Raw genomic sequence first — 12821 nt, 5'->3', positions numbered from 1 at the left:
TGCCACCTACCTATTCTTCCATGGTTCTTTATATCCTCCTGTCAAACAATACATTTTCAATGGCTCCTCAAACCCCCTATGCCTGCAATCATTCCAATCGCCCCATGCCAAATCTTTACAAACTCATACCTCCCCTTTTCCCTCCTATCTCTGTGCAAACTCACCTATTATCTAACATGGGCATAAGTCAGGAGCAATCATGGCAGAAAATAAAATTATCAGTCTATTGATAACGTCACTTTTGCAGAACAAAAAAGATTCTGACATCAAAGATATCCAAAACACTGAAATTCCTTCAAGTGACTCTTTAGACTGGCATTTCACTCAACTGCTCAATTCCTTATGTAAAAATTAAATGTTCATTCTGAAAGCAGTTAGAGCTATCCATCAAAAATGCTCACTTGTTAGATGTTCCATTGTGAAGACAGCACAGATGTACGGTTATTCATAAAAACTTGTATCAATATGACTTGTCAAAAGGTCAAAACCTGTTAACGCTTCTCAACGTCATGTCATGATGGAAAGTTCCAATGGGTTTGTGCACTTTTCACATACACAATCTTGTCCATACTTAACAGTCCAAGGGAAACCTAAAACCCTTTTCCCATCCTAAGATATCATGGGGCCATATCCACAAGGGTACAACAACTGTTCAAAGGGGTATTCTGGCTATTAAAAGAAATGTTCTGAGAAGAGACCTATTCTTACCTGGTCTAATCCCCACACTAAAGTTCCAGACACCAGAGACTCCTAAACCAGGTTTCATTGGAGGTAAATGGTTAGTTTAAATGGCCAGTGGTTTGAGTATCATGTGTGCACGAATTCCATCCCTGCGAAAATGAGAAATTCCAGGTCTACGATTGGACTTGGGTTTCCCATTTTTGCTATAATGCAGATGCACCTCATCTCATCAAAGAGAAAAATCAGGATCACAATTTGTGGCAGAAATAAAGAGTGTACAGATGTATCACCAGTGTTCTTTTTTATTCATAATGCATTATCCAGAACAGCAAAAGCAGTAAATCTGATCATCTTGTAGATATATTTTGGTCCAAACTAAAGGTTCATCAAATTTTTATTTAAAAAGTTAGATTCATAATAACTTATACTACAGGCAAACAAAGTGCTTACTCACTGGCAAATCAACTTAGATGATGGAGAAAGAAACAGGGATGTATAGGTTCCTAAGCTCCTGAGTAATTCACCTCAGTGATAAGGATTTAACATTTTCATCTTGTTTGCAGAGAACGGATCCCTGCATATAAGTGCATAATGTTTCTAGCAAGCATGAATGAGTTTTGTTACAATCTTAATTGATTGTGTTAAATTGGTTGAGAGTGCAGCCAAGGGTGGTACAATGGGCTCAGGAGTTAGCATAGCCTCCTCATAGCACCAGGGATCCAGGTTTGATTCCAGCCTTGGATGACTGTGTGAAGTTTGCATGCTTTCCATGTCTGTGTGGGCTTCCTCCAGGTGCTCTGCTTTCCCTCCGTAGACCAAAAATGTCCATGCTAAACTTCCCACTTTTTGCCCAGGGATGTGCAGGCTAGGTGAATCAGTCATGGTAAATGTGAAGTTACAATAGGATGGCAACTGGGTTTTTTGTGGCATGCTCTTTGAAGGTTTGGTGCAGACTCAATGGGCTGAATGGACTCTCTCTGCATTGCAGTAGTTCTATTAATGAAAACATGATTATTCAGAATGTGCTGCCTAATTGCAAAATCACATCTGGGACTGAAGAGAGTTTTTTTGGGGTTTTGCCAATTGACTATAGATTGTACCCTGATTCCTGATGAAAAGCTTATGCTCAAAACTCTCTTGCTCCTCAGATGATGTCTGACCAGCTGTGCTTTTCCAGCATCACAATCTTCGATGACATATTGTACCTGACCTATTCCAAGCCCCTGGTCAACAAACAACAACTAACTTTCGATAATCAGTCATGTTCATAACATGGCTCATTTACATTTGCTAGAAGCCACATCACTCTTGTGCAGTGATCAATACTCGGCAAAACAGAATAAGTTCAGGCCTCAGGCTTCTGTTGAATTACCTGAGAGGTGGGACAGCCTATGGTTCCTGCTACTTTCCCCCGGCAATGCTTCAACCAGAAGCAACTTGCAGACCAATCAGCACCCTTTTCTACTGCGGTATAAATTGTCATGATTGTTTGAAAGTTGGCATTCTTGTCCTGATAAATGCCAGACAAAAAGGCTTGATGATTGTCTCTCTGTTTTTCACTGTGCTACCAAGTGACATAAATTCTTATTCAGTGAATGCTAGAAAACTGAAATCAATAAGAACCTATATCCAGAAAACATAAGTAAATACAATGATAAAACAAGAAATGAGCTGTCAAAACACAGTACAAAATTATTACTGACTAATGGGAACAAGAGATAGTTGAATTGATGTGGATAATAATATTATTGTTCCTGCGGCTGAGTGTATAAATGCTGCTCCCCTTGAAGAGACTGCTGATAGGATCTTGTTATTGTTTTCTAGCAGAAAATGATCCAATCTTACCTGCAATTCCCTGGTGAATTCTACATACCAAAAAGCTCCATGCCAGAAGTCTGACCATGTACAATTAACCCTTATAAGTTTACAATTACAGTTAGGTCAGTTCACTCAGTTAGTTAGCGGCTAGTGTCTAGTTCAGAATCACTAACTACAAAGTTTAAGTTTCTGTCCTAGTTGAGATAGGTTTGGAACCTACCTCCTCCTTCTGTCCACAATGGTGAATGGTATTGGCAAACTATGAATGATGAAAATGGCGCAGGATAAAGTACAACAGACAATCAGCCAGAGACCTGCCTTTAGGAAGGCTTACGGCATACATGACATGTCTCATACACATCAAACAAAGATTGCTCACTCTATTTAGGCTACATGTAGCAGAATCTTCATGAATGTGGTATTCCCTAGACAGTAGTAAAATGGCAAGATGGGTTTTGACTTATTGGACAACTAATGTTTATAATCATGATGCTCCACTTGTACAAATTTAAAACAACATTGTAATCAAAGAGTTGTTTGAGTTCAAAGAAATGAATCTTTTTGTACGTACCATCCATTTCTTTCTCTGGGATCATCAAGTAAGACACGAATAATGTACAATAAGCAGCTGAGGAGCTTGAGAGAAAAGTTGAACAGACGTATTCTTAGGCCTGAAATGATTCAAAAGTCCTCAGTCAAATGCAAAAATACACTTTCCTCAGTTGAACTAATAAATTTTCTTCACTTACGAGACCATAATTAAATTCAATTCTATGTTCAAACCATAAAAAAGTTGATTAAGTTATATGGCTAAAAGGAGAGTAAATGTACACCATAATCTTTATAATACCATACTGACATTTGTTTATCCAAAGATATTTTCCATTAAAAAATTACTGTTGTGTGCCAAAACTAGTTTATTCAAAAACACAAACGAGTAAACCTAGTGTACATAGGATAATACTGAGGATGCCATGAACACTATCCACTATGATAGTGTCATCTGGGTTTGTGAGCAAGTCAGCCCCAGATCCTAAAGGAGTGAGACCTAACAATTAGGTCCTCCTCAAAGTCTCTGTAACAATGTCCTTAGTATGAATACCAACAATGGCTCTGTTAGCATAGGAAGCAACTTTCTTAGAACCTGATGGTAACTTAACATGACTTTTCTTAATCTCGGCATTATGGGAAATGACTGCGGTGTAACTACCAGAGGCACAGGCAAGGTACCACAGTGACCTGGCTTCCCTTCTGGACAACATGCTATGGTGCCTTCTGGCATAGTACCCACAGGTGGACATTTCCAGTGTTCAATTGAGCCTTCTTCCACAGTAATAAACTGACCGGTGTGAATACTCTCTGCTGCAGTGAATAGATCAGTCCTTCTTCTGAATCAGTAGGGATCTCGGAACACCTCCTTTGCAAAAGGAGCACCACTGCCAGGGTCATGAATCATATACTTTACAATACCCTTGATATAACCATGTTGCTCAGCAAAGTCCACAGCTCTCAATGTTACAGAACCTATCCTGTGTTTCACATGAGCTTTGAAGATGGAGGATGGAGCCTGCACCCTTTATCTGGTCTCCTATTAGATGACCCATCGTGTACCTAGGTGCTAACATGCAATAAATGAAATCTTAACTACAGGATATTCTTCTGGTTGGACTAGAAAGTGTTTTTCTTCCAATGACAGCAGACAAAACAGACAAAAATGATTAAATAGTGTGGAGTTGTTAGTAACATTCATCATGACAATCAGCTCACACACAGTCTCGAGTCAAAATACGTGTACAACAAAGCCATCTTCTCAAACCACAAGGACACATACACTCCCATCCTTAAAGGAAACATCAGAAGATAACTGAATAATTATAAACTCAACATTCCAAAAGCACAAAGCAGAAGTAACCAATAATTTCCATTTGTTTGCTGTTTACCAAATCTAATTGAAGTGCATTAATTGCAAAAGTAGCAAGGTCATTCAGGAATCAAGGAGGTAATCCCAAAGTCTCAAAAAGTGCATGTCGTTAGACAATTTTCATTTGAATTTTATCAGTGCTAAAAGAAAGCAGGACCATCCAATAAAAGCCTTCTAATGTGAAAATTCAGGCACTGGTGAGTAGGCCATCACACACACATGTTTGTAATTACACACAAGCCTTCCTCTTATCACTTAGTGGAGTTTAAGATGCTGTATAATTCATATTTGCTGGCTACACATTGCACTGTACTTGACACTGATCCCTGCAGTATATTGGCATTATTCTTTGAACCCAGAAGACATAATTATCCGAATGATGGAACAGTTCAATAAGTTTTAATAGATAAAAGGGAACAATCTCAAGTATGGGAAATCTGAAATTAAAAAAAGATATAGTAAATGCACAGATGATCTGAATGAAAAGATAGCTTAATATTTCAAATGATATTTCATCAAAGCAGAGGAAGCTACCTACTAGAATTGATTAAAATAAATAGAATGAAGAGAGAACAAACAATGGGGATCAAGACTTTGAATGCACAAGGTAATTTATAAATCAGGCATATAAATAATTTTAATAGTCTGTAAATACTCTCCATGAAATGGTATATAAACATTTGAGAACAGAAGAACAACATTTGAGAGCATGAACTGGCTTTAGAGCCACTTGGGGCTGTTCCAACATTCAATAAGAACACAACTGATTCAATTTTGGCCTTAACACCACTAACCTAACTATTATGCATAATCCTCACCTTCCCTTTAATTCAAAATGTTCCCTTCTTCAGACTTGAGTATATTCAATGACTGAACCTTTATGGGTCCCCGGGTAGAGGTTTACTAAGTGTGTGATTTTCCTTTTGCTTTTCTCAATGTGTGGAGGCAAGCATTGTCGATGTCAATTAACATGCCAATCCCCATCACCAAGAAAGATCCACCTTTCGCGCGCCAATCAACTCATTAAGAGCCGGCAAGTGAGCGTGGGTGGGTTTCCCACCTTGACACTGGTATCCAGGACAACAGAGGCTACTGGCCAATCAGAGGCCAGCTGCTCCTCAGTCCTGAAAATTGCTGGTTGAGGCCTTCGCCTCAGAGAATCCTGTGGTAAAAAGGCATTTTTAAACTTTTGTTCAGGGGCACATGCCACAGGGTGGGAGCGGTTGTGAGATGTTCGAGTTGAGGGGAAGGTATAGTTTTCAGAAGCCACCCCATTGTCTCTCATCCATGCCTTGGCCTGCACCCAGACTGGGGCAATTGGAGCTCCCAACCTCCCCTTCCTCAACCCCCAAACTCAACAGACAGGTCACCCTCCTTATCCACTCAGGAAACTAGCAATTTTCATGTGGCCATTCTGAAAGTGAAAAACGTCTGACGTGATGACCATGCACACAGTTTGACCGATATTGGGGTTGCAATTGACAATCAAGGTGTATTTTGATTTTTCCTGTGTGAAGGTATTTTAGGCAGAATGGCTGGGTTTTGGAAACCACCTGAAACAGTCCTTATTTACAGACAGAATTCTTAAAACAGTTTGTTCATTTCAAGCATCATATAAGTTGCTGCCTTATTAGTTAGATACATTTTCAATGCAAAGATTGACCATAGAACTCTGCCCTGCACAGATTATTTGACATTTAATTGATAAGCTTTTTGTAAGTTCTCACATGTGCACTTTCTTTTCACTGGGGAAAGTACTATAATGCATTCAAGACTAGAAAACAGTCCTTGGGAACTACAATGTTATGATCTAAAGTGATTTAAAAGCCCTTTAAATTTAAGGAGAAGGGTTTGCAGCTTCCCCTTAAACAAAAAAAGACACCTACTCCTGGTCTATTTTGACTGACCACAGCTTTGAAAGAAAAAGCCATCTTTTCTTGAAGTGTCAACGAGCTTCTTTGTCCACAATCTGTCATGGTTTCCATTATGAACAACTGATTGAGTTTTAAGAGCTGCAGAAATCTTCTTCAGCAGGTTGATATGTTGTCAAATGATTCTCTCTCTTTGATGTAAGCAAAGTTCACCAGTTTTTACAAGAATTTGACCACATGAATGGATTTAAACTTTCATTTGCATTGGGTCAGAATCATTTTTAAAAATATGCACGCTTGTGTTTTGTCACTGACTACTAGAATGGATTTTTAGAGTGCATTTTTTGATATCTATTTCAAAGGATTGATATGATTATTACATGTCGTCCAAGTTCTGGATGCAGTGGGTATTGGGTGTCTCCCCCAAGAGGGCAGAGCTGACCAACTGGAGTTTCCAAAGAAAGGAACTGGCCTGACTTGCATTCCCATCCAGAGGCTACAATCACATCCTGTATCCCCCTCACGTCTTGTTTTACAATTGACGTTAAGTCATAAGCAGTGCTGGCTACTAGTTAACCTTGGAGGAGAGAGTGAGGCCTGCAGTTGCTGGAGATCAGAGTCAAAAAGTGTGGTGCTGGAAAAGCACAGCCTGTTAGACAGCATCCGAGGAACAGGACAATCGATGTTTTGGGTATAAGCCCTTCATCAGGAATGTAGGGGCAACCCAAGGGGGCTGAGAAATAAATAGGAGGGGGGAGTTATTCTCATCTATTACTGTCTGTCAGGGTGAAAAGGAAGCAGCAAGCTGCAAGATCTTGGGGGACAAGGTATGAAAACGTTAGCCACTTTTAGAACAGCTAAAGAATAATCCAAAGAAAGTTAGGTATTCAGAGCCTCTAAAGTTTCATTTCATCCTGTCTTGAGCAAAGTCAGCACAAAGGTATGATTTCCTTCAAGCTCAGCTACAGAAATGATAGTAATCATTGGAAGGTACTTACTTGACCTTTGGTTTTTTATGAAAAACAGCTTGAGACGTTCTTTGAATGTATTTTCATTCACATAAAATTCGACTTGTACCCTGTGGATGAACCAAAACAGAACAGACAACTTTCAGATACTTGGAATTAATCTCTTTCTATTTAAAAAAAAAAACAAGAAAAATAATTATGTAAGTAACGTTCACAGAACCATGGTTGGATTTATAATAGTTGAAATAAGTGAATACATTTGAACACAGATAATGATTTTTGTCTGCACAAATTCCAAACAATCACTGGTCAAAATAGATTGTATTGTGATCTAATGGAGCAACATCACCACAGGATGTTCTGATTCACTGACACATATCAGCACTGGAGTATGTCCAGTGGTTCCTATAACCTTTTCTACTATTTAATTAGACCATGCTGATCCAATTGTAGCTTTACCTCCACTGTCCCGCCTGCTCCACCCACTATCCTCAAATCCCTTTTCAATCAAAAATTTGTCTGTCTTATCCAGCCATGAATATATACAATGCTCAACGTTCATTGGGATTCTCCACCTTCAGCAGGCAAAGATTAATGACAGAAGAAATTCTTTATTAATTTCTGTCTTAAATGGGAGACATCACACATTGAAGCATTCACCCTTCAATAAACATTTCATTAAAATCACGTTTCACTTTATAAGTTATAATGTGAATATTTGAAACTCTAACACTGAACCCTGCGGCTGTCCAAAGATAATCTACCTAAAAATGTCCAGACTTTCCATTTTCTATTAATTACCCTATCCCCAATTCATGCTAATATATCTAAGAATCATCAAATCATAGAATTCCTACAGTGCAGAAAGAGACAATTCAGCCTCTGAAGAGGCACCCCACCTAGGCACACCCTATCCTCTTACCCTGCATCTATCACAGCTAATTCACCTAGCCTACACATCTCTGGACACTATGGACAATTTAGCATTGCAAATCTACGCAAAATGCTCATCTTTGGACTGTGGGAGGTAACTGGAGTGCCCGGACGAAACCCATGAAAATGCCATAGTATTAAAGGTTTAGATGGAGAGGAATTTGTTAAGTACGTACAAGGAAATTTTCTGATTCAGTATGTGGATGTACCTACAAGGGAAGATGCAAAACTTGATCTACTCTTGGGAAATAAGCCAGGGCAGGTGACTGAGGTGTCAGTGGGAGAGAACTTGGAGGCCAGTGACCATAATTCTATTAGTTTTTAAATAGTGATGGAAAAGGATAGACCAGATCTAAAAGTTGAAGTTCTGAATTGGAGAAAGGCCAATTTTGACGGTATTAGGCAAGAACTTTCAAAAGCAAATAGGGGGCAGCTGTTCGGAGGTAAAGGGATGGCTGGAAAATAGGAAGCCTTCAAAAATGAGATAACGAGAGTCCAGAGATAGTATATTCCAGTTAGGGTGAAAGGAAAGGCTGGTGGGTATAGGGAATGCTGGATAACTAGAGAAGTTGAGATTTTCATTAAGAAAAAGGAAGCAGATGTCATGTATAGACAGGATAGATCAAGTGAATCCTGAGAAGTGTATAAAGACAGTAGGAGTATACTTAAAAAGGGAAATCAGGAGGGCAAAAACCGGGCATGAGATCGTTTTGGCAAATAGAATTAAGGAGAATCCAAAGGGATTTTATAAATACATTGAGAACAAGAGGGTAACCAGGGATAGTATTGGGTCCCTCAAAGATCAGGAACACAGCTTTTGTATGGCGCTGTAGGAGATGGAAGAGATACTAAATGAGTATTTGCATCAGTGTTTACTGTGGAGAAGGACATGGAAGATATAGAATGTAGGGATAGATGGTGACATCTTGAAAAATGTCCATATTACAGAGATGGTGTCGGATGTCTTGAAACATATAAAAGTGGATAAATCCCCAGCACCTGATCAAGTGTACCTAGAACTCTGTGAGAAGTTAGGGAAATGTTTGCTGGGCCATTTGCTGAGATATTTGCATTTGTATCATCAATAGTCACATGATGTGCTGGAAGACTGGAGATTGGCTAATATGGTGCCACTATTTAAGGGAGGTGGTAAGGAAAAGCCAGGGAACTACAGACCAGTGAGCCTGACATCAGTGGTGGGCAAGTTGCTGGAGGGAATCCTGAGGGACAGGATGTACATGTATTTGGAAAGGTGAGGACTGATTAGGGATAGTCATCATGGCTTTGTGCATGAGAAATCATGTCTCATAAACTTGATTACGTTTTTTGAAGAGGTAACAAAGAGGATTAATGAGGGCAGAGCGGTGAACATGATCTATATGGACTTCAGTAAGGCATTCAACAAGGTTCCCCATGGGAGACTGGTTAGCAAGGTTAGATCTCATGGAATACAGGGAGAACTAGCCATTTGGATACAGAACTGGCTCAAAGGTAGAAGACAGAGGGTGGTGGTGGAGGTTTGTCTTTCAGAGTGGAGGCCTGTGAATTGCCACAATGATCGGTGCTGGGTCATCTACTTTTTGTCATTTATATAAATGATTTGGATGAGAGCTTCAGAGGAATAGTTAGTAAGTTTGCAGATGACACCAAAATTGGAGGTGTAGTGGACAGCAAAGGTGGTTACCTCGGGTTACAACAGGATCTTGATCAGATGGGCCAGTGGGCTGAGCAGTGGCAGATGGAATTTAATTCAGATAAATGTGAGGTGCTGCATTTTGGGAAAGAAAACCTTGGCAGGATTTATACATTTAATGGTTAAATTCTAGGGAGTGTTGCTGAACAAAGAGACCTTGAAGCGCAAGTTCATAGCTCCTTGAAAATAGAGTTGCAGGTAGATAGATAGTGAAGAAGGTGTTTGGAATGCTTTCCTTTAGTGGTCAGAGTATTGAGAGTTGGGAGGTCATGTTGCAGCTGTACAGGACTTTGGTTAGCCCACTGTTGGAATATTGCGTGCAATACTGGTCTCCTTCCTATCAGAAAGATGTTGCAAAACTTGAAAGGGTTCAGAAAAGGTTTACAAGGATGTTGCCAGGGTTGGAGGATTTGAGCATTAGGGAGAGATTAAACAGGTTTGGCCTGTTTTCCCTGGAGAATCGGAGACTGAGGGGTGACCTTATAGAGGTTTATAAAATCATGAGGTACTTGGATAGGGTAAATAGACAAAGTATTTTCCCAGGGGGGTGGGGAGGTTTCCAGAACTAGAGGGCTTAGGTTTAGGGTGAGAGGGGAAAGATATAGAAGAGATCTAAGGGGGAACCTTTTCACACAGAGGGTGCTACATGTGTGGAATGAGCTGCCAGAGGAAGTGGTGGAGGCTGGTACAATTGCAACATTTAAAAGGCACCTGAATGGGTATATGAATAGAAAAGGTATGGGCTGGGTGCTGGCAGGTGGGACTAGATTGGGTCCTGGTCGGCATGGACAAGTTGGACCGAAGGGTCTGTTTCTGTGCTGTACATCTCTATGCCTCTATGACTCTGAGAATGTGCAATCTCCACCTAGATAATCACACAAGAATCAAATCTGGGTCCCTGGTGCTGTGAGGCAGCTGTGCTAACCACTGAGCTAGCGTACTGTCCCACATGTCCCTGGTATGTTCTGCTCCTAACTCACATAGTAACATTTACGCTGTAAGTGATCTTTCACATCAACTCATTCCCACACATTCATCATGCTTGAACACAAATAAATTTGTCAAAACGGTTGTCCTTTCACAGACCACTTTGACTCTACTTGGGATTTTTATTTAAAAATTAACATGGTACTACTTTCTTACTAATGGATTCCAGCATTTTGTCAATGTCAGAAGTTAGGTCAACTGATGTATATTTCCTGCTTTCTGTTCTTTCCTTAAACAGGCATTGTACATTTTGTAGTTTTCCAATCTGCTGGGACTTTTCCAGGATCCAGGGTACTTTGGAAGCTGCTATTCCAAGGAATGAGAGAAAAGAGGATTTTGCAATTTAATCTTCAAGAAATCATCACAGTACGCCTTTAAAAAGAGCACACTGTGCAAAGTGTAAGTGGGATGGCACACAGGAAATCAAGCCCTGCTACTCTCAGAGACATCACAGAAGTTGAAGAGTTAAATATAAGTACAGACTAGTCTTCTGCTGGCCAGAACCTAGCTTTTTAGTCATTTTTCTCCAGATGCTTCCACTGGTTTGCAAGAGATACAAGGTGGCTGGTTCACCTTATCAGGTCAAAGTCACAGCTTGCAACAAGTGCTGAAGCAATGTCAAACTGGTTTTCTTCACATGCAAAGAAGTTATTGATGTAGAGAACAGAAAGACAGCTCCTGATCTGTCGGGATCAAATCACCTCTCTTGTTCCCTGCCCCAAGCTGTTCAAATATCTGAGAACCAATCGAGTTTTGAGAAGATTTGTAGCTCAGGTTGAGGTTGTGGATGTAAGTTTGCTCGCTGAGCTAGAAGGTTCATTTTCAGACGTTTCATCACCATACTGGGTAACATCATCAATGACCTTCCGGATGAAGCACTGGTGGCATGGTTCACTTTCTATTTATGTGTTTAGGTTTCCTTGGGTTGGTGACATCATTTCCTGCAGAGATGTCATTTCCTGTTCTTTTTCTCAATGGGTGGTAAAAGGGATCCAAATCAATGTGTTTGTTGCTAGAGTTCTGTTGGGAAATGCCATGCTTCTAGAATTATTGTGCATGTCTCTGTTGGCTTGTCTTAGGATGGATGTGTTGTCCCAGTTGAAGTGGCGTTCTTCCTTATCTGTATGTAAGATGAGGAAGGACACCACTTTGGGACAACACATCTATCCTAGGACAAGCCAAACAGAGACATGCATGAGAATTTCTAGAAGCATGGCATTCCAACTGCAACTCTATTAACAAATACATTGACTTGGATCCCATTTATCATACCCTGAGAAAAAGAACAGGAAATGACATCACCACAGGAAATGATCTCACCACAGGAAATGACATCACCGACTCAAGGAAACCTAAACACACGAATAGAAAGTGGATCATGCCATCAGTGATTCATCCGGAGGCTCACTGATGATGTTACCTAGTATGGTGATAAAATGTCTGAAAACGAACCTTCCAGCTCAGCGAGCAAACCTAAATTTAGAACCAATCACATGGTTGTGGCAGGCAAATAGCTTTTTTCATATGTAACTGGTGATTACTCCTAAGACCAATCAACTTCTTACTTCACCCAACTGCATCTGTACAGAAGCCCTCAGTTCCAATTTAACAACAATCCAAACTTCAATTACTGCTTGTTCTTATAGCTATTTAAACAATGCTTGCCATGAGGGTCAGGTTACTGGCTTTGAAAAAGATGAAGCAATCCTTTAAAATACTGGTTTTAAAAAAGTCAGTTCTTCCCCATTTCAGCCCACAACTAAAATAAAAAGACACCATCCTTACAAGCCTCAACAGGATGATAGTGTGACAAGCTAGAAATGCAAGTTAAAACCACAACGAGCAGTTCAAGTTGATGGGCACAGTAAGGATGCGCTTCTGATGTGTAGTAACAAAAGTAGGTTAGTCTGTCCCTCAAACAAGTATCATCATTCATTTAGATCTGTAGC

General features: G+C 40.0%; 1 protein-coding gene and 1 pseudogene across 3 annotated transcripts in view; both read right to left on the bottom strand.

The window, feature by feature from the left end:
- kcnt2a (potassium channel, subfamily T, member 2a) overlaps positions 1-12821 on the bottom strand; it is a 712068-nt gene that overhangs the window by 442321 nt on the left and 256926 nt on the right. For all 3 annotated transcript variants that reach the window (XM_087990852.1, XM_087990853.1, XM_087990854.1), the window contains exons 3-4: positions 7290-7369; positions 3071-3170 (exon numbers count right to left, since the gene is read on the bottom strand). In XM_087990852.1, coding sequence (XP_087846978.1) covers positions 3071-3170; positions 7290-7369 — 180 coding nt within the window. The remainder of the gene's footprint in view (positions 1-3070; positions 3171-7289; positions 7370-12821) is intronic.
- LOC122554681 (large ribosomal subunit protein uL2 pseudogene) lies at positions 3555-4103 on the bottom strand (annotated as a pseudogene).

Source organism: Chiloscyllium plagiosum, unplaced genomic scaffold (genome assembly GCF_037043375.1).
Source record: "Chiloscyllium plagiosum isolate Xiang-an unplaced genomic scaffold, Cpla_swu_hap1 HiC_scaffold_9, whole genome shotgun sequence".
Lineage (NCBI taxonomy): Eukaryota > Metazoa > Chordata > Chondrichthyes > Orectolobiformes > Hemiscylliidae > Chiloscyllium > Chiloscyllium plagiosum.
Note: the sequence above shows the minus strand (reverse complement) of the source record. Positions and strands in the feature narration are given on the sequence as shown.